This window comes from Hyperolius riggenbachi, chromosome 2 (assembly GCF_040937935.1).
Source record: "Hyperolius riggenbachi isolate aHypRig1 chromosome 2, aHypRig1.pri, whole genome shotgun sequence".
Lineage (NCBI taxonomy): Eukaryota > Metazoa > Chordata > Amphibia > Anura > Hyperoliidae > Hyperolius > Hyperolius riggenbachi.
In genome coordinates this window covers 11,704,368-11,727,026 of record NC_090647.1, presented here as the reverse complement: position 1 = coordinate 11,727,026, position 22,659 = coordinate 11,704,368, and the positions used below count along the sequence as shown (strand labels likewise).

The 22,659-nt window shown below is 45.8% G+C and overlaps 1 protein-coding gene across 5 annotated transcripts in view; it reads left to right on the top strand.

Annotated features, from left to right (window-relative positions):
• Positions 1-22,450, top strand: part of LOC137542280 (E3 ubiquitin-protein ligase TRIM39-like) — a 34,335-nt gene extending 11,885 nt beyond the window's left edge. For all 5 annotated transcript variants that reach the window (XM_068264106.1, XM_068264081.1, XM_068264116.1 and 2 more), the window contains one exon: positions 19,285-22,450. In XM_068264106.1, coding sequence (XP_068120207.1) covers positions 19,293-20,831 — 1,539 coding nt within the window. In that variant the 5' untranslated portion in view covers positions 19,285-19,292 and the 3' untranslated portion in view covers positions 20,832-22,450. The remainder of the gene's footprint in view (positions 1-19,284) is intronic.
• The last annotated feature ends 209 nt before the right edge of the window (positions 22,451-22,659 follow it).

The following is a 22,659-nucleotide window of genomic DNA, read 5'->3' as shown; positions in this document are numbered from 1 at the left end:
GTAGAGAGGAGCAGCAGAGGAGGAGCGAGAAGAGAGATGAAAGAGTCGGGCAGCTGAGCTCAGTACAGATTGGAGCGGTGCCAGTCTGTTCGCTGGCAGAGAGGAGCAGCAGAGGAAGAGCGAGAAGAGAGATGAATGAGACGAGCAGCTGAGTTCAGTACAGAGTGGAGCGGGGCCAGTCTGTTAGCTGACAGAGAGGAGCAGCAGAGGAAGAGCGAGAGGAGAGATGAATGAGACGAGCAGCTGAGTTCAGTACAGATTGGAGCGGGGCCAGTTGGTTAGTTGGTAGAGAGGAGCAGCAGAGGAGGAGTGAGAAGAGAGATGAATGAGACGAGCAGCAGAGTTCAGTACCTATTGGAGCGGGGCCAGTCTGTTAGCTGGTAGTCCGCAAAGTAGTATGTTACATAGTACAGACTAGATATTATAAGAGCATGTAGTAACATTTTAGTTGTGTCCTGAGTGAGAAATGGTGGGATGTGAGATATGTTTTTGAGCTGGAGATGACAGAAGCTTGTTAGGGAGTGATTGAGTGGAAAAAAGAGAGAGAAGAGTCGAATATTACCCCCAAGCACCGTGCTTTGGGAACTGAAGTTATAGAGGTGTTATTAACATTTATTGTTATATCAGGCAGAGGGGTAGACAGAGACTGTGGAAAAATTATTAGCTCTGTTTTACTCATATTAAGTTTTAAGAAGTGAGAGGACATGAAGGAGGATATAGAAGACAAGCAGTCAGGAACACGTGTGAGGAGGGAGTTAAGGTCTGGGTCCGAGAGGTACAGTTGCGTATCCTCTACATACAGGTGGTATTGAAACCCGAATGAGTTGATTAAGTCACCAAGACCGTGCATGTAGATGGAAAAGAGGAGGGGACCAAGGACAGAGCTTTGAGGTACGGTACGACCACAGATAAAGGGTGAGGTGAAGAGATCTGATCTGAGTAAGAGCAGGCCCGGCCCTAGACTTTTTGCCGCCTGAGGCAATCTTGAAAGAAATCGCCGCCCTCCTCCCCCCCCCCAGGCTGTGGGTGTGGGGGGGCCGCCCGAGCTGGAGGGGATAGCGGGCAGGAAGGGGTATTGGGCCTAGCGGCGGGGAGGGGGGTCGGATCCCCCCTCCCTCGCCTGGGTCCCCCGTCCTCCGCTCCCCTCCAGCTTTAAAGAGTTACGTCGCTGGCTGCATTGTAAGAGGCAATGGGCGGGGATCACTCACCTCTTCCTCGTTAAGCGTGCGCTCCACTGACGACACTTCCTGCGGTGTAGCAGGAAGTGACATCAGTGGAGCGCACGCTGGAACGAGGAAGAGGTGAGTGATCCCCGCCCATTGCCTCTTACAATGCAGCCAGCGACGTAACTCTTTAAAGCTGGAGGGGAGCGGAGGACGGGGGACCCAGGCGCTAGGCTTAATACCCCCTTCCTGCCCGCTATCCCCTCCAGGCCGGGCGGCCCCCCCACACCCACGGGGCGGGTGCCGCCCCCCAGAAGTGCAGCCTGAGGCAAAAGTTTCACCCCGCCTCATGGGCGGGCCGGCCCTGAGTAAGAGACTGTGAAGGACCTTCCACAGAGAAAGGAAGATAACCAGGAGAGAGCGAGGCCCTTTATGCCTACAAAAAAAAAAAAAAGTCTGCAGGGGGAAAGGTGTGGTCAACAGTATCAAATGGCGATCACAGATCAAGAAGGATGAGCATGGAAAATTGACCTTTTGATCTACCTGTAAGAAGATCATTGGCCACTTTAGTAAGAGCTGGTGTGGTTAGAGTGAAAGACAGACTGGAACTGATCAAGCAGGGAGTTAAATGATGGCTTAGTTCTGCATGTATATGGCGTTCAGGTTTGGATGCAAATGGGAGAAGTCACACTGGGCGGTAGTTGGCAAGTGTGGTAGGATCTAGAGATTTTTTTTAAGTAGTGGTGTCACAACATCCTTTTTGAATGGGGACGGAAAGATGCCAGTGGAGAGGGACAGGTTAAATAGCGATGTTAGTGCAGCATGAGAGATGAGGAAAGCTGCTGAATGAGATAGGAGGGAATAGGATCCAAAGAACAGGTGGTTAGATGGGATTTGGAAATTATACAGGAGAGTAAATGTTCAGAGAGGGGAGAGAAGGGAGATATAGAGCAGTTGGTGAGAGATGTGGAAATGAGATTTGAGGGTTGCACAGAAAATCCACTTTGGATTTTATTAATTTTATCAGTGAAGTGTGTGGCAAATTCTTCAGCTGATAAGCATGAAGAAGGAGGAGTAGGAAGGGGACGGAGAATGGAGTTAAAGAGAATCTGTACTCTAAAATTCTTACATAATCAAATTTCAGATCAGCTATAAACTGGGTACATTACTCGTCCAGAGAGAATGGCTTGTTAGGTGAAAGGTATCTGCGTCTCAATCCTCCGCTAGAAGACGGCCATTCCAGCAAGTGGGGAGAGACTAGCGTTCGTTCAGCTGCAGGTGTCTAGCGCTGCATGCAAATACCGAAGTGCCCGCTGTTAGGGTACAGAATCGTGCTGTTCAGAGTGACGTCACTTCGCACAAAGTCATGAATGGCTGACGTTTCAAGGGGTAACCAGTCACCTAACCTGCCATTCTCTCTGGACGGGTAACGTAAGAACGTTGACCCAGTTTATAGCTGATCTGAAATTTGATTATGCAGGATTAAAGAGACACTGAAGCGAAAAAAAAAATATATGATATAATGAATTGGTTGTGTACTATGAATAATTACTAGAAGATTAGCAGCAAAGAAAATATTCTCATACTTTTATTTTCAGGTATATAGTGTTTTTTCTAACATTGCATCATTCTATAATATGTGCAGATTACACAACACTCAGCATTCAAAATGAGTCTTTCAGAGCAGTCTGTGAAGTAATGACCTCTCCTCTAGCAGAGGAAAAGTAAATAGTCCAGGAACAGTTGAGATAATAAATGTCAGATAACAGCCCTCTCCACGACTAACTTAGTCGGAGAGCTTAATGGCTTGTTTGCATAGAGATAACAACTGGAGTTTCTCAACTCTTCCTGTACTGGAAACAATTAGACTGATGTCTCTGATCTTAATGTTTTATTTCTTAGCTGTGCTACACATACAAGTCATAATATCATCATTTTTTTTTTCGCTTCAGTGTCTCTTTAAGCAGCCGTCTTTAAACTGCATACATATCACAGTATCCACTATAGCAGCTGTATCATTTGGATTTAAAGAGACTGCATGCATATACAACCAATTACCAGTGCAATTTTATGGAATCAATACTCTTGCCTCCGATAGGCCGGGTGCCTCCAGTTTTTTGATAGGAGACTGTCTTGATAGGTGTGGAAAGCTCAATTTTTTTGCTGTTATAATCACTTTTTTTTATTTTTAAAGTTTTGAACTAGCGCGTGTCTTTGTTTTGGGCCCAACATTTTGTCTTTCCATTTAATATTTATTCACTGCAGTGAATTGTGTGTGTGTGGGTAATGCATGCATGTTAATTGTAGATGGTTCAAAAAGGGTTTAAGGACCCAGGAGACACATGTTGCTTGTTGTTTTAACAAAAAAGAAGTTTTAATACTTTGCAAATAGCGCTGAGGATTACATTTTACTATAGGCACTTATTCAGTAATACAAGGATACTGTTATCCATCCAGCAGTTGACAGGCCTCACTAGAGCAGGTATTTGACAAATAAATTTTATATTTAGAGATTTACCAAAGATGGCTGCTTTGCGGATAAGGAATGTGTTTAAGGTTTGGGACTTGGTTAATAAAAAATGGGGTTGGTCTGAGGGAACTTCACTAATGTCTCCTCTTGAGGGATACTCTTTTTTTTCCCCCAGGTAAGGAGAGGAGTTTTTTGGATTATGGAAGGTTGGGGGTGGATTAACTTTGGGAGATATTTTTATTAATGGTAATATTAAAACATTGGATATGTTACGAGAGGAATTTGGTCAGTTCCCATTTGATTTCTGGAGATATAGACAACTGAGGCATTTTTTGGCGGAGAAGAATAGAATTGCTTGCATTAATAGGGATTTTTAGGAATTTGAAAAACTTTTTATGTTGGAGGTTTCTCCCACATATTTAATATAATTCCTGTATAAAAATATGATTTTGATGGGGGGTGAGCAGTGGGGGGGGGGGGGGGGGGGGTGGTGCTATGCAGGTGCTGGACCATCTTCTGGGGTAGTGCACCACGGCAAAAAAATGGGTGTGGCCATGACCGGATGAGGGCGGCGTTAACTGTACTTTAAGTGAACCCAAGGTGAGAGTGATATGGAGGCTGCCATATTTATTTCCCTTTAAACAATTCTAGTTGCCTGGCAGCCCTGCTGATCTATTTGGCTGTAGTAGTGAACTGAATTACACCAGAAACAAGCATGCAGCTAATCTTGTCAGTTCTGACAATATTGTCAGAAACCCCTGACCTGCTGCATGCTTGTTCAGGGTCTATGATTGAAAGAATTAGAGGCAGAGGACCAGCACGGCAGCCAGGCAGCTGGTATACCTTAAAAGGAGAGAAATATGGCAGCCTCAATATTATTCTCACCTCGGGTTCCCTTTAAAAGTGCAACACAAAGACAGTGGGCCCAAGTTTTGGTGACCCTTTCCCCAGAAAATTCACATAATTGTGCAGGTTTTCTCAAGAAAATACACGTAATGTGAGCAGATTTGCCCAGAAAATACATTCAACCATGTGGCAGATTTGACCAAAAAACACTTCAATCATGTGGCAAATTTAACCAGAAAAACTTCAATCATGTGGCAGATTTGACCAGAAAACACAATTATGTGACCAGAAAACACTTCAATCATATGGCAGACTTGCCCAGAAAATACAATAAAAAAAAAACATTTACTCACCTGCAACAGACCTCCTGTCCCGGCCTCCGTCCGGCGCGCAGCTCCCACGATCCTCTGCCAGCAACTGAAACTCCTGCTCTGAGATCAGGGCTACGGGAAAATGGCGCCCAATGCCCTGCACTGCAGACTCGAAATATCCAGAGCAGGGCTTCAGACGCCATTTTACTGTAGACCTGCTCTGCCGCTGCCAGAGCTGTGGGCTGCTGCTGCCGGTGAACTGATGCCGAAAGTCAGTTGACGCTGGGGGGTGCTTTAGGGGTGCTTGAACAATTTTAGAGGGTGCTTCAGCACCCAAAGCACCCCCCCTGGCACCGCCACTGGGGGTGAGGATTTTCCAGATTACTTGACTAGGTGGGGGGAGGATTCTGGCATCTCTTTTAGTAGTAGTCAAAAAAGGAAGATATGTATTCTGGCTCATGCTACTTCTGTTAGTTCTAAAATAAAAGAAATACATTTTAAATTGTTAACTAGATGGTATAGAATGCCAGACAGGTTGGCTGTATTGTATCGGGTGTGAGTGATAGGTGTTGGAGAGGATGTGGGGCAAGAGGTACATTGATTTATCTGGTGTGGGAGTGTCCGGTGATCTCACGTTTCTGGAATGGAGTGCTGGAGTGTGTTGGAGGATTGTGTGAAGATTGTAGTGATTGGGATCCTGCGAGAGTGTTGTTGCGTGATACGCCGGTTTCCATAAGTAGATATAAGAGATCTCTTGCTCCTCAGCTATTGATAGCTGCTAAAGGTTTAATCCCTGTTAAGAGAAGATGCCGGGATTCTCCTACTCCTAAAGGGAACTTAAGTGGCCCATACACTTACCGATTTTCCCGCCGATACACAGCTGATTCGATCACTGTGATCGAATCGGCTTTGAAGTCGTCGCGCAAATGCTGACCGAAATCGATCATTCCCATCGATTCCCGTCATTCCTGTCCATGCAGAAGATTTCGCTCGATCGCTGGCGGGTTGGGAGTGCGTCGATAGCGGCATTTGAATGCCTGACCAGCGACGCAATACAGTGGCAATACATTACCTGTTCCGCCCGGCACGAGTCCCCTGTTTTCCGCTGCTCCATCTCCATGCTGGGCTCCGAGTCCGGCAGGCTTCACTTCTTCCTGTCTCGGCAGGAAGTTTAAACAGTAGAGCGCCCTCTACTGTTTAAACTTCCCCTGACAGGAAGTAAAGTGAAGCTGGAGGAGCCCAGAGCGGAGAAGAGACAGTGGAGACCGGGGGACTCGCGCAGGCCGGAGCAGGTATTGTATAGCTGGAAATCGATTCACAATCTGTTTGCAGTAAAGGCAGCCATACGATCCCTCTCTGATCAGATTCGATCAGAGAAGGATCTATCTGCTGGTCGATCTGATGGCAAATCGACCAGTGTATGGCCACCTTAAGCACATTCTCTTTCACTGGAATTTCTCCTGGCATAGAAGCTGCCATGTCCCCCCCTCCCCTTCTCACAGTCCTTATTTATACAAGTCAGAGATGCTATCTTGACACATTGACACACACAATGGGCTTGATTCACAAAGCGGTGCAAAGTGTTTGCACGCCTGTGAAAAGCCCTTTATCACGCCTAAACTCAGTTTAGGCGTGATAAGAAGAAACTCGCGTGAATTTCCCGCGCGCAGTTTTCCCGCGCGCAGGCGCGCGCGCAGGCACGCGCACAGCACCCAGCGCTTAGCGCGAAGCTCCCATTAAGCCCTATGGGACTGTACGCGCGGTAGCTTCGCGCGAAGAGCAGCACAAATCGGTGATAACTCAGTGGTGCAAAGGTTATCACGCCTAAAGTCTTTTAGGCGTGATAACTGAGTTATCACCGCTTTGTGAATCAAGTCCTATGTCTTTGAAGAAACTGTCCTAATTACCCACTCCCCTGTATTGATTAAAAGGTATTGTTTACTTCTTGGTATTGACCTCAATAAAACAATTAGCTTCCTGAAATCTCTGCAGCCAGAGAGGGACGGGCAGGCCTGCTGAATTAGGCTAATAAAACTACTTTGAATGTAAAATAAAAGGTAAAATGAATGTTTATTTTAATAATGAGACATATTGTTGGCATGCATTTTTCATGTGCTATAGAGATGTCCTGAGTGCTAAAAAAAGGTGCTCGGTTCACTTTAAAGACTGGATTGGTAGATTAAATTTGATTGAGTTTAAGTATGGAGAATCAGATCGCTCTACAGCAAGATAGGTTGGAGGGTTATAAATAAATGGGAAAAATGGAATATGTTTCAAGGCACAGTGGAATATGGGAACCTATTGGGGAGGAAGGGGAGAAGTCTCTTGTTGGAGAAGTTAGATATTTGGGCTAGTTAGTAGGTTATGAGTCCTTTATGTATTCTAGGGTTATTATACTGAGGAGTATAGTGGTTGGATTGGAGAGAGGAGGAGGAAGGGGGGTTGTTTTGAGGGTGTAAGTATGTTTTTTCTGGGGAATATTTGGAAAAATTTGGAGAAGTGAAGAGCAGAACATTGGCTGTTATTGCTGAATTTGATGTCATTTTTGGAATTGTTCTCCTTTCCTTAATAAAAATTATATATAAAAAAGTGCTGAACAAGTGTTTTGGATTGTGGAAATGGGCGGATATTAGGGACAAAAAATAGGACTGTTTTGCCACAGAGTGCGTTTCTGAAGTTGTTTAAGGCTTTTCTTGTATGAGATGAAGTCCTCACTTTTGTTGTTTTTCCTCCAACACCATTCATCTACTCTACAACACCTTTTCAACTGTTTTGTAGCTTTGGTCATCCAGGGCTGGCGACTGACATGGTGAGGGCAGACATTGGTAATAGGGGGAAGTCATCCATGACTTTTGTGATGGAGCTGTTGTAGTGTGTAGCAGCTGAGTCTGTGTCAATGAAGGATTGTGTGAGGAGAGGTGCCAGGGCATCGGAGATAGATTGCATGTCTATGTTGTGGTAGTTTCTGCGAGTATGTGAGCATGCTTGTGCGGGGGTAGTAGGAAGAGAGGAGGAGAGAGAGACATTTAGTAGGTTATGGTCAGAGAACTGGGAGCGGAGCATTAGTAAAACCAGTGATAGTACACAGGGCTGGCCTTAAGTTTCACAGCGCCCTGAGCGAAACGTGATTTTTGTGCCCCCTTCATCCTCTTCCCATGTGCATATACACGCACGCATGCACGTATACACACACACAGACCCATATGCAACTCCCCTTTTCTCCTGAGAGATCTCCTAGAGCAGTGGTTCCCAACCTCATTGACGTTGTAACACATCACGCCAAATGCTCAGATCTCTGTGACACGTCACATATGTATAATAGAAAAAATACTATTAATAACCACGAATGGATGGAAAGAGTGCATTATCCTGACTACATTTAAAAATGAAGGCTAGAACCTTTCAGGAATATTAATAAAAACAATCAGTGGGACAGTTAGCCGCCCCCCCCCCCCCCCATTTAGTATGATAGCACGGCACCGACAATTTGTACCATGCGTTATAGCTGCAGTGCCCCCCCCCCCTAAAACGCCCCCAGACTCAGTATAGGTAGGTAGCCAGGTATAGGTGCCCCCAGTATAGGATCTCATGTGTAGGTGCCCTCAATATAGGTTGCCAAGCATAGGTGCCCCCAGTATAGGAAGTCAGTTGAAGGTCTCCATCCCCCCCATAGGTAGCCAGGCGTAGGTGCCTCCAGTATAGGTAGCCAGGTGTTGGAGCCCTCAGTATAGGCAACCAGCTATAGGCCCCCCTTGGAAGCTGGCGCCCTGAGCGACCGCTCCGTTCGCTCATATCAAAGGCCGGCTATGATAGTACAGAGATGAGTGAGTACGAGGTCGAGTGTATGGCCATCAGTGTGAGTTGGAGCAGTGGACCACTGAGACAAACCATAGGAGGAAGTGAGTGACAGAAGTTTGGTGGGGACAGAATTATTGGTGTCAACAGGAATTATAAAATCACCCATGGTGATGGTCGGGATTTCAGAGGACAGGAGCTAGTGGAGCCATGCAGAGAAGTGATCGAGGAAGACAGAAGCATGGACAGGAGGGCGGTAAATAACTGCGATTTGGAGGTTAGAGGGAGAGTATAGTAAAACTGCATGGACGGACTTCAAAGGATGTCAGGGAGAGGTAAGGAATAGGAGTGAGTAGTTTGAAGGAGAATTTATCAGAGAGGAGACTGCCCACACCACCACCATGTTATGGGGTTGGCTGTTAATAAAACTGATGCTGCTAATGGACCTTGTTGGCACAGCCTTGATTGGATGTTAGCCTCTGCCTACACTGTCATTGCAGATGCCTATTTAAAGTTGCATATCCTCTGGCTACAATGATTTATTATACCTGTTGTTCTTACACGTTAAGTGTGATAGATGGGTGAATTTGACTGACTGCAATTATAGGTGTTTTAGGTTTTTCATAAAAGATGTAGGAATTGCCATGGAGGTTGCGGGGTATGAAGTGAGGCAAAATGTATACACTGGGGACACAGATGGTTATAATAACTATCACAAAAAATGTGATGTTGTAAAGGACAAGGCAGCCATCTTAACCAGAATTGGCCCCTGAGGCGTCCATTTTGTGTAGACCTGTGCAGTGTGGTCTATTTGGGGAGAGGGCAGACTCTCCGTCTCCAATGCAATTGGGCAGGCGTTTGTATTCCCTCTGAAGTCTACATATAATGACATGTCAACATCACACCCAGCAAGCAAATGTGAACACCTTTAACAGTGTACCAAGGTAACAGCGTAAGCATGCAATGATGCAAATGGAGCTCTGGTGTTGCAGAGGATGCAGCAACCTCGGAAATTTGCATATAACAGCAAGCTGGGATGTTACAGAGATGTTCACAAACTGTTAGGAAAGAGAAGAGATTAGATTAATTTTGGATGAGGAGTTTGGGTAGCCCCAGAGCATAGCTTTTCCTATAATAAACAGTGTCCAAGATTGAATTCGTAGTCCCCCAGGGGATAGCAAGAAGCTAGGTCTACCCTGGTTTTTGATCAGAAACGGTGGTCCCCCGCAATCAAGTTTGGACCTTTACGCTGGTAAAGTTCAATTTCCATTTTATTCCCTTTTAATTTTGATAAGAAATTGTCTTGTGTGTGTCTTGTACTTTTACTTTGTATTTATTTCCTTCTGCACTGTTCCACTTTTTTGGGGAATATTAAATCCTAATTTAATAAGCTAGTCTTCTGAGTACTAAGCAGAGCTTTACAGCTGCTAGAGAAAAACTGCAGTGTAATTGTATTACAAGTTCAGTGCCTGATTGTATGCTCGGATTGTTCATGGCTACCGTGTGAGATTGCATTGTGTATGTGGTTTTCTCGCATTTTGGCATAAAGCCCGTGGCAAACCCAAAATACGGAAAATGCCAGCATGAGTGTGAGCAGCTTGACAGCAAAGTAGGAATTGTCGTAGTGTCTAGCAGTAGCGTTGCATTTGACTGCTAGTGGTGGCTGAGTCTTGCAGAGTGTGGTTGAGGGGGACAGCTTTGTGTTAGCTTGAATAAGGCAGCTCCCCCTCTGGTCGAAACCCCCATCCAGAGCCATCTCTGCCGGCTTGCCATGGTGCCGTTCCTGACAAAAAGGTATTTGTAAGGCTTGGTGGTGTATTCTCCACAGTCAGCATGCAACGCATGAGCTGGCGTGGAGGAGGTACACACACTAGCACAAGGAAACAGGCTATCCCTAGTATAGTGGAGGGGAGGACTGACTCCAACAGGAGATTGTGGCGCACAGAGCCGGTGCAGATCTGACAGCCACAAACAATGCTTTCGTTATAACGTCTCAGCGCAAAGTAGCGCTGAGCGCATAAACCAGAACTGAGGAGATCAGGACTGGTAGACAGAATGAACGCTTGCTAGCTAGCGGCTACTTAGCGACAGCAAGCGTCCAAAACCAGACAGACTGGAATGAGGCAGCCAATGCGTTGCGGCGATGGCGTGCCTCACAAAGACAGGACAGGATGGTCAGGAAATAGCAGGATTAAGATAGATGAACGTAACACAGATAAATATACAATAAGTATGTTTTCCTAGCGTATTACAATTACAGCTATCAATGAAACTATTTGTAACGTCTGACTAACATATGTATATATCGGCAATGAACCGATATATGACATAAGCAGGAACGCTGACTAGGAATGGAGTAACACAGGGAACAGGACTCAGAAGGATTCGCTATCTCTTCGCAGAGATGAACGCAATCCACAAACGGTAACAGGACAGGATTCAGAAGGATTCGTTATCTCCTCGCAGAGATGAACGCAATCCACAAACGGTAACAGAACAGGATTCAGAAGGATTCGTTATCTCTTCGCAGAGATGAACGCAATCCACAAACAGAACCAGGAGCAGGGTAACTACCTCAGCACGGGTGGTCACGGTACGCGCAACCTACCAAAACGTGCTGGAAAGCTGACTAACTGCACACAGGATATAAACAGTTCGTGTACGTATACATCAGCGACACTGATGTATCACGTAACACAAATACAAGGAAAATAATAAACGTGCTGGTATGCATATATATTGGCAATGAACCAATATATGATGCAAAGACCAGCAAAGTATCTTTATAACAAGAAACACGATCGGGGGCTAAAGCGACAGCAAGACTGGCTTAAGCTGAAGCTATGAAAACCCAAGGAAACCCTGCAGGAAGCAGATCTTTATACTGAGGTCATCCAATGGGAGCAGACATGCAGATTCCCACACAGGTGAATGATAATCAGTCACAAGCTGACAGCAGGGAAAGACAGACAAAGCTATACAGCTTGCATGGAAATAGATCAGAACTGCCTGAGCTGCAGCACTACTACTTCCAGTAATAGCTGCTGCAGCAGCGATCATTACAGTACCCCCGCCTTTAAAAGCGGATTCCAGACGCTTTTCAAAACTGAAATTCCCAACAAAACAGTCTGACTGATAATTCATGATGACCGGGACAGCCCGGCAAGACCGAATTCCAGAATCAGTCCCCACAAGACTGGACCCATCAGAACCAGAACCTACAGAACCATGCCCATCAGTACTACAAGCCCCAGTGTGACACCCATCAGAACCATGATTTCCAGAAGAAAGTCCTCCGAAACTCCCTGAGCGATACCCACCGCCTTCCAGGAACCGTTCAGAAACGCCAAAGCCTTTGCAATGCCCACCGGTACTGTCTTTACCAACACAAAACCCACTGTTGAACTAGTCCAAGGCACCAGGACAAGTTTTCTCAGAGACCTCCCAGAACACCTTGAAGCTCCATAGAGATCCCCATAGGTCAGAATGCCCCTTAGGCTCACATGGAGAACCATCAAGAACCCCTATGGAACCTAGGGCAATTCCCGAGTCAGGGCCACAAGGACAAACATCAGTGGCGGCGCCAGGGGGGTGCTTGGGGGTGCTCGAGCACCCCCTAGAATTGTCCAAGCACCCCCAAAGCACCCCCTGGAGTGAACTGACTTCAGGCGTCTAAAAGACGCCAAGTCAGTTCACACACCGGCAGCACGGAGCAGCAGGCAGGGCTACGGTAAGATGGCCGCCCGGAGCCCTGTTCTGCAGACTTCGGGCGGCCATTTTCCCGTAGCCCTGCTCTCTGCATGCAGGCAGGAAGTCTCGTCGTGACGTCGGGAAGGAAGAGGATCGTGGGCGCGCGGGCGCTGCGCGCCACAATGAGGTCGGGACTCGGGACGGGAGGTCGGGAAAGAAGGTCTTCTGGCTGTAGGTGAGTAAATGGGTTTTTCTTTTCTTTTTCAGGTGATGCGGATTGTGCATATTGGGGTCATATCTGCTACGGATTGTGCATATTGGGGTCATATCTGCCACGGATTGTGCATATTGGGGTCATATCTGCCACGGATTGTGCATATTGGGGTCATATCTGCCACGGATTGTGCATATTGGGGTCATATCTGCCACGGATTGTGCATATTGGGGTCATATCTGCTACGGATTGTGCATATTGGGGTCATATCTGCTACGGATTGTGCATATTGGGGCGATATCTGCTACCGATTGTGCATGTTGGGGTCATTTCTGCTACCGATTGTGCATATTGGGGTCATTTCTGCTACCGATTGTGCATATTGGGGTCATTTCTGCTACCGATTGTGCATATTGGGGTCATTTCTGCTACCGATTGTGCATATTGGGGTCATATCTGCTACCGATTGTGCATATTGGGGTCATATCTGCTACCGATTGTGCATATTGGGGTCATATCTGCTACCGATTGTGCATATTGGGGTCATATCTGCTACCGATTGTGCATATTGGGGTCATATCTGCTACCGATTGTGCATATTGGGGTCATATCTGCTACCGATTGTGCATATTGGGGTCATATCTGCTACCGATTGTGCATATTGGGGTCATATCTGCTACCGATTGTGCATATTGGGGCCATATCTGCTACCGATTGTGCATATTGGGACCATATCTGCCACCGATTGTGCATATTGGGACCATATCTGCCACCGATTGTGCATATTGGGACCATATCTGCCACCGATTGTGCATATTGGGACCATATCTGCCACCGATTGTGCATATTGGGACCATATCTGCCACCGATTGTGCATATTGGGACCATATCTGCCACCGATTGTGCATATTGGGACCATATCTGCTACCGATTGTGCATATTGGGACCATATCTGCTACCGATTGTGCATATTGGGACCATATCTGCTACCGATTGTGCATATTGGGGCCATATCTGATAACGATTGTGCATATTGGGGCCATATCTGATAACGATTGTGCATATTGGGGTCATATCTGCTAACGATTGTGCATATTGGGGTCATATCTGCTACCGATTGTGCATATTGGGGCTATATCTGATAACGATTGTGCATATTGGGGCCATATCTGATAACGATTGTGCATATTGGGGCCATATCTGATAACGATTGTGCATATTGGGGCCATATCTGATAACGATTGTGCATATTGGGGTCATTGGACGTGTTTTTTGTTAAAATCTGCTCACATTACGTGTATTTTCTTGAGAAAACCTGCACAATTATGTGAATTTTCTGGGAAAAGGGTCACCAAAACTTGGGCCCTCTGTCTTTGCGTTGCACTTTTAAAGGGAACCCGAGGTGAGAATAATATTGAGGCTGCCATATTTATCTCCCTTTAAGCAATACCAGTTGCCTGGCTGCCGTGCTGGTCCTCTGCCTCTTATTCTTTCAACCATAGACCCTGAACAAGCATGCAGCAGGTCAGGGGTTTCTGACAATATTGTCAGAACTGACAAGATTAGCTGCATGGCTTGTTTCTGGTGTAATTCAGTTCACTACTACAGCCAAATAGATCAGCAGGGCTGCCAGGCAACTAGTATTGTTTAAAAGGAAATAAATATGGCAGCCACCATATCACTCTCACCCTGGGTTCACTTTAAATTACAGTTAGCCCCGCCCTCATCCGGTCATGACCACGCCCATTTTTTCGCCGCGGCGCGCTTCGCGCGCCGCAGGTTGTGGCCACACCCATTTTTGGCGCGGCGCGCTTCGCGCGCCGCAGGTCGTCAGCTCCCCCGGAAATTGGTCCAGCACCTGCATAGCACCCCCTAAAAAAATTTCCTGGAGCCGCCACTGACAAACATCAATATCAGGGCTTTCAGGGACCAGAACCATCTCTGGGCATGCAGGCAGACTGGCAATATCAGAACGTGTTCCCACTAAGGAAGCATCAGAGCACGCTAACACCTTAGACACACTTGGGCATTCTGGCACACAAAGAACATCTGGGCACACCGGCACAAGAGAAACCTCTGGGCATGTCAAGGAACTGTGAGCCTCAGGGTCAGCCAAGACAGGACCAAAACCAGGACTGGCCAAAAAAAAATCATCATGACTAAACTTCGCAACTACTGGACTTTTACACGAGAATGCTGGATCAGACTTAGATGTCGCTGATTCCAGCAAAGTCAGTAACAAATCAGATTCAGGGGCACTAACAAGACAGGACAAATCTTCTGATGTATGCACTGAACCAGACAGGGACTCCACAACTATCTCTGGACTGGACAGAGACTCATTTAATACACTGGATTGGAGCTCATGAGGCGCTGCAGAACAAGTCAGTATTGCAGCAGCCCCCACTGGACTAGGCAAAACTGAGGAATTCCCTGGACAGGAAGGGGACTCTGGAACCTCTGCCAAAGCGGCCAGAGAACCAGAATCTTTCAGGATACAGGGCTGGGTTTCAGGAACACTCATCAGACCGGACTGAAATTCTGAGATTTCTATTATTTTGACCAGAGAATCAGAATTATCCATGTTACAGGGCAAGACTTCTGAAACATTCAGAGGACAGGGCTGGAGTTCCTCGGCTGTTACAACACTGGAGAGGGACTCAACAACATTGGTTAAATCAGACTGTGTACAGGACAAGGTATCTGACACACTTGCTGACGAGGACAATATTTCAATGGCTTCTGCTTTGCTGGGCAGAAATTCATCAAGTTTTATTAGAGCAGACTGTAATTCCAAAACAGCTGCTAGACAAGTGAATATTACTGCAACACCAACTGAGGTAAGCAGTGCTTCAGCCTCCTCTGCTAGAGGGTTTAAAGTATCCAAAGTACTGGGTGAAGCATAAGACTCTGCGACCACAGCTTCACTGGACAGGATCACTGAACAGTCCATATTGCAGGGCAAAACCATGGAAGCACCTGCTGGACAGCATAATGATTCTGTGACCTGAGTTTCATTGGAGAGATCTACTGCACAATTCATGGTACAGGGCAAATTTATTGGAAAATTTTCTGAACAAGGTAATAATTCTGCGATTTCAGGTTCACATAGCAGATGCTCTGAGCTATTCACGAAACTAGAGCGAGGTGTAGAAACAGGAAGATCAAGACACAATGTTTGCGCATCTGAATCACCATTCATTTGTAAAATTGGAAAATTCAGATGCTGGGGTTCTGAGTTTACTAGACAGGATTGCTGGGACTCGGAAACTGATGTAGTGCATCTATTGGCATCTGCTGGATCAGACAGGAGTTGAACTTTATTAACACAGGTAATTTCTGCAGAAGTGTTTGCAGAGACAGGCAAGATTTTTCTGGTGTCTGTTTCACTAAACAAAGAGTCATGAGTACTGGCTAGACTGGACTCGGAAGTCAGCAGGACCTCTGGATTCTCTGCTGAGAAATTTGCGCAGGGCAAGGTTAAGAATGTATCAGTGGCTTCTGTTTTACTGGGAAGTAACACTGAGTTATCCATGGTACAGGGTGGAATTGCAGGAACTTCAATTTCACACAAAAAGAGCTCCGAATCACCTGCTGAATCAGCCAAAGGTGCTGAAGCAGGCGGGTCAGAACGCCAAATTTGCGAATTCGGAGTCACATAAAAATCATCCAAAATCAGTTCCCACACATCAATCAAGGGAGCCACACAGTCATACCTACACACACCAGCCTCTATTAGGTTATAGGCTGACTTAATGCATGCGTTCAATACCATTTCACTTTTTGCACTGTAAAATTGACAAAATGAACTTGAATCATTCTTCCATTCACAGACCAGGGCTTCCATCTCTCCCCTCTCGAATGGAGGATCCCATGCATACTTAACAGCGAAACATTTAGGCTGATCACAGTCTGCAGATATGATTGTGGCAGGCACATGTATAGGGTTAATTAGCAGGTGATTGGCAGATTCCTTATTCTTAAGAATCTCCAATACCTGTAGCAAGTGTTGAACTGTAGTGTATGCAAACTTCCCTTGGTTCACAAATAAGTTGATTTGTTCAATACTCTGTAATATCTCCTCATAATCATACTCAGATAATTCTTTTAAACAAAAATCTTTATTTTCCCTAGCCAGGGAGGAAAGTTCATTAGTAGTTTCATAAGTCCATTTAACTCCCCTGAAAGACAATTGCATTTCATTATCTGTTAATGGCAGAATCTCATTATAGGTCTCAGTCGCTAAGGATAACGATTCTGCAGATTGGACACGTTTCTTAGAACGTTTGCGTTTTGCCTTAGACCCTGCGGTTTTTGGTGATTTATTCAAAGCTGCAGGAAAATTATCAGTAACACTTTGGCCTAGTGCACACCAGAGCGGTTCGGCTGCAGTTTGCGATCCGCTTGCAGGTGCGGATCTGCTAGGGTAATGTATTTCAATGGGCTGGTGCACACCAGAGCGGGAGGCGTTTTGCAGAAACGCATACTCCCGGGCTGCTGCAGATTTTGGATTGCGGATGCGTTTCTGCCTCAATGTTAAGTATAGGAAAAACGCAAACCGCTCTGAAAAACGGCACTTCAGAGCGGTTTGCCAGGCGTTTTTTGTTACAGTAGCTGTTCAGTAACAGCTTTACTGTAACAATACATGAAATCTACTATACCAAAACCGCTACACAAAACCGCAAAACGCTAGCTGAAACGCTGCAGAAAAATAAGAAAAAGCGTTTCAAAATCTGCTAGCATTTTGCGGATCTGCTAGCGGTTTTTGGTGTGCACTGGCCCTTTCTGCTTGCTGCTCATTCTTGCAAGCAATTGAAGGAGCAGCTGATTGGCCTGCTGCCAGGAGTTCATTAAGAGGAAAAGGCAATGGATCTATGCGCAACCAGTTATGGATCACAAACGCTAGAAATTCCAGCGGTCTATCTTTCAAATCGGAATGATTGAGAACATCAAATGCCCACTGGAATAATTCCCCTTTAAACAAAATATAACTTAGTTGGAGTGCCCAGGTTGAAACAGGAGTCGCTTGGAGATCAGGATTGGTCAGGAACCTGGCACATTCAGAGAAAAACTCATTTTCTGTTTCAGAGCTAAGTTCTTCAAATTTCTTAAAGGAACAGGAACCATAATTAACAGTGTCATACTTTCTGGGAATCCCCCCCACAATGGGGATTGGTAATGGGGTTTTCATAATGTAACGCTTGGTGGTGTATTCTCCACAGTCAGCATGCAATGCATGAGCTGGCGTGGAGGAGGTACACACACTAGCACAAGGAAACAGGCTATCCCTAGTATAGTGGAGGGGAGGACTGACTCCAACAGGAGATTGTGGCGCACAGAGCCGGTGCAGATCTGACAGCCACAAACAATGCTTTCGTTATAACGTCTCAGCGCAAAGTAGCGCTGAGCGCATAAACCAGAACTGAGGAGACCAGGACTGGTAGACAGAATGAACGCTTGCTAGCTAGCGGCTACTTAGCGACAGCAAGCGTCCAAAACCAGACAGACTGGAATGAGGCAGCCAATGCGTTGCGGCGATGGCGTGCCTCACAAAGACAGGTCAGGATGGTCAGGAAATAGCAGGATTAAGATAGATGAACGTAACACAGATAAATATACAATAAGTATGTTTTCCTAGCGTATTACAATTACAGCTATCAATGAAACTATTTGTAACGTCTGACTAACATATGTATATATCGGCAATGAACCGATATATGACATAAGCAGGAACGCTGACTAGGAATGGAGTAATACAGGGAACAGGACTCAGAAGGATTCGCTATCTCTTCGCAGAGATGAACGCAATCCACAAACAGTAACAGAACAGGATTCAGAAGGATTCGTTATCTCTTCGCAGAGATGAACGCAATCCACAAACAGTAACAGAACAGGATTCAGAAGGATTCGTTATCTCTTCGCAGAGATGAACGCAATCCACAAACGGTAACAGGACAGGATTCAGAAGGATTTGTTATCTCCTCGCAGAGATGAACGCAATCCACAAACGGTAACAGAACAGGATTCAGAAGGATTCGTTATCTCTTCGCAGAGATGAACGCAATCCACAAACAGAACCAGGAGCAGGGTAACTACCTCAGCACGGGTGGTCACGGTACGCGCAACCTACCAAAACGTGCTGGAAAGCTGACTAACTGCACACAGGATATAAACAGTTCGTGTACGTATACATCAGCGACACTGATGTATCACGTAACACAAATACAAGGAAAATAATAAACGTGCTGGTATGCATATATATTGGCAATGAACCAATATATGATGCAAAGACCAGCAAAGTATCTTTATAACAAGAAACACGATCGGGGGCTAAAGCGACAGCAAGACTGGCTTACACTGAAGCTATGAAAACCCAAGGAAACCCTGCAGGAAGCAGATCTTTATACTGAGGTCATCCAATGGGAGCAGACATGCAGATTCCCACACAGGTGAATGATAATCAGTCACAAGCTGACAGCAGGGAAAGGCAGACAAAGCTATGCAGCTTGCATGGAAATAGATCAGAACTGCCTGAGCTGCAGCACTACTTCCAGTAATAGCTGCTGCAGCAGCGATCATTACAGTATTACTAAAAAAAAGGTATTAATTTTACAAGACTGTTTTTTATACCTACATAATAACCACCAAAACTTTATAATTCCTTTCTACAATATCCTAATCCAAAACAGCAGAAATTCCTAGAGACATACTTCAATAATTTAAAACTAATTAATAAATGCCACAATACCTCTCATGCGACAGGAAGTTACTTATTCTTTGGTCTTCTAATTCCAGGTGCGACCATGACGTCTGCTGATGTGACCTCTGAGCTCCGCTGCTCCATCTGTGTGGAGATCTATAGAGATCCTGTGACCTTGCTGTGTGGTCACAACTACTGCCGATACTGCATCACACAAGCCTGGGACCATCAGAAGCATCTAAGGGAATATAAATGTCCAGAATGTCAGAAGATATACAGGAAGAGGCCTGAGCTGGTGAGGAACACAACATTACACAATATCTGCGAGGCTTTTCATTCTATAGAGACAGATCTGGAGCAGACCGGGGTCTTCTGTAATTACTGTGACTTTCCTGTTCCTGCTACTAAATCCTGTCTGCAGTGTGAGACCTCCTTGTGTGACCATCACCTGAGGAAACATGACAGGTCAGGAACACACACTTTACTGCCTCCGACCACTGACTTGGAGAAGAGGATATGTCCTGTCCATAAGAAGGTCCTTGAGTATTACTGCATAAGGGATGCTGCCTTTATCTGTGTGTCCTGCAGGCTGGATGGAGAACATCAGGGACACCAGGTAGTTATGATGGATGAGACTTCTAAAAAGAAGAAGAAGTTGAAAGATAATCTACAGAAACTGAAGGCAGAGACAGAGGAGGCTGAAGAAAAAGTCCAGAGTCTGGAGGAACACAGGAGAAAAGCACAAGAAAAAGAAGAGAGAGTCGCTACCCTTTTTAGAGACCTCAGGAGACAGCTGGAAGACCTGGAGAAGAGAGTCCTGAGTGACATCACCAGGCAGGTACAATACTATGATGATGTCATCAGACAGCTGGAGATAAAGAAGGAGGAGCTGTCCAGGAAGATGCGTCACATTGAGGAGCTGTGTAACATAACCGATCCTCTGAATTTCTTACAGGAATCAGACACAGGTGACTTGTGTGACACGGAGGACAGACATGATGAGCAGCTCCATGATGGAGGGGATCTGGATGTGGCCGGCATCTCACACACATTACACACAAGACTATCTGATATCATGTCTGGGGTAATTGGAGGGATCTATATACAACATGCAGACATATTACTGGATGTGAACACAGCTAATAATATTATATATATATCAGATGACAGGAAAACTGCATCCAGGACCGCTAAGAACCAAAACCGGCCAGAAACACCAGAGAGATTTCAGGATCATCCTCAGGTGATGAGCAGCCAGAGTTTCTCCTCAGGGCGACTATACTGGGAAGTGGATGTTGGGAGATCAGGTCACTGGAGAATTGGAATGTGTTACCCCAGTATAGACAGGATAGAACATCCATCATGGATTGGAGATAACAACAAGTCCTGGTGTATGGACTGGAACGATGATTATTATTCAATGGTGCATGACATGCGTGTGATACGCTTCAAAGGCCAAATCCCCAGTGATAGAGTCAGGATATGTCTGGATTACGAGGCCGGGCAGATCTCCTTTTATGCCCTGTGTGACCCCATCAGACACCTCCACACCTTCACTGCCACCTTCACTGAGCCCCTCCATGCTGCACTATGGATAGTGAAAGGTTGTTTAAAGATATGCAGGGGGAATTGGGAGTTGTGAGAGGTACGCCCACTGGTGACATCACAGGGAGAGAATTGTGATTGGCTCACTGTCCGGTCAGTACAGCTGTCTGTGATTTTTAGGGACATCTGTTGTCTTTCCTAAACAATTATATACAATTATTTCCCACTTATAATAGTTGTATTTGTTTACCTTCCATTGAAAAGAATCTTGAAATATGTTTTTCTCCCATGAATTAGCTGCATCTGAAAGGGAAAATAGAAATTAAAGACAACTATTAAAAAACAGAATTTCTATAAATCACATATACTGCTAGAACTGTTGGCAAGTAAAGAGACAAATGGTCCTTTTGGCATTAAAGTACCCCGAAGGTGATAGAGGTGTGGAGGCTGCCATATTTATTCCTGTTAAACAATGCCAGTTACCTGGCAGTCCTGCTGATCTCTTTGGCTGCAGTAATGTCTGGATTACACACGTGAAACAAGCATGCAGCTAATCTAGTCACACCTCAGTCAGAGCACCTGATCTGCATGCTTGTTCAGGGTCTGTGACTAAAAATATTACAGGCAGAGGATCAACAAGACAGCCATGCAACCTGCTTTGTGTAAAAGGAAATACATATGTAAGCCTCCATATCCCTCTGACTTCCGGTGTGCTATAATCATGGGTGTAAAATTTGTGCCATAGGTGCCCCGGTATAGGTAGCCTGGTAGAGGTTCCCTCAGTATAGGTAGCCAGGTATAGGTGCTCCCAGTTAAGGTAGCCTGGTAGAGGTACCCTCAGTATAGTTAGCATGGTATAGGTGGCCTGAGTATAGGCAGCCAGGTATAGGTGCCCCCAGTATAGGTAGCCAGGTATAGGTGCCCCCAGTATAGGTGGCCAGGTATAGGTGTCCCCAGTATAGGTAGCCAGGTATAGGTGCCCCCAGTATATGTAGCCAGGTATAGGTGCCCCCAGTATATGTAGCCAGGTATAGGTAGCCAGGTATAGGTGCCCCCAGTATAGGTAGCCAGGTATAGGTGCCCCCAGTATAGGTAGCCAGGTATAGGTGCCCCCAGTATAGGTAGCCAGGTATAGGTGTCCCCAGTATAGGTAGCCAGGTATAGGTGCCCACAGTATAGGTAGCCAGGTATAGGTGCCCCCAGTATAGGTGGCCAGGTATAGGTGTCCCCAGTATAGGTAGCCAGGTATAGGTGCCCCCAGTATATGTAGCCAGGTATAGGTGCCCCCAGTATATGTAGCCAGGTATAGGTAGCCAGGTATAGGTGCCCCCAGTATAGGTAGCCAGGTATAGGTGCCCCCAGTATAGGTAGCCAGGTATAGGTGCCCCCAGTATAGGTAGCCAGGTATAGGTGCCCAGAGTATAGGTAGCCAGGTATAGGTGCCCCAGTATAGGTAGCCAGGTATGTGCCCCCAGTATAGGTAGCCAGGTATAGGTCGCCCCAATATAGGTAGCCAGGTATAGGTGCCCCCAGTATATGTAGCCAGGTATAGGTGCCCCCAGTATAGGTAGCCAGGTATAGGTACCCTCAGTATACAGTGGTGTGAAAAACTATTTAACCCCTTCCTGATTTCTTATTCTTTTGCATGTTTGTCACACTTAAATGTTTCTGCTCATCAAAAATCGTTACCTATTAGTCAAAGATAACATAATTGAACACAATTGAACAATTATCTTTGACTAATAGTTAACGGTTTTTGATGAGCAGAAACATTTAAGTGTGACAAACATGCAAAAGAATAAGAAATCAGGAAGGGGCAAATAGTTTTTCACACCACGGTAGGTAGCCAGGTATAGGTGCCCCCAATATAGGTAGCCAGGTATAGGTGCCCCCAGTATAGGTAGCCAGGTATAGGTACCCTCAGT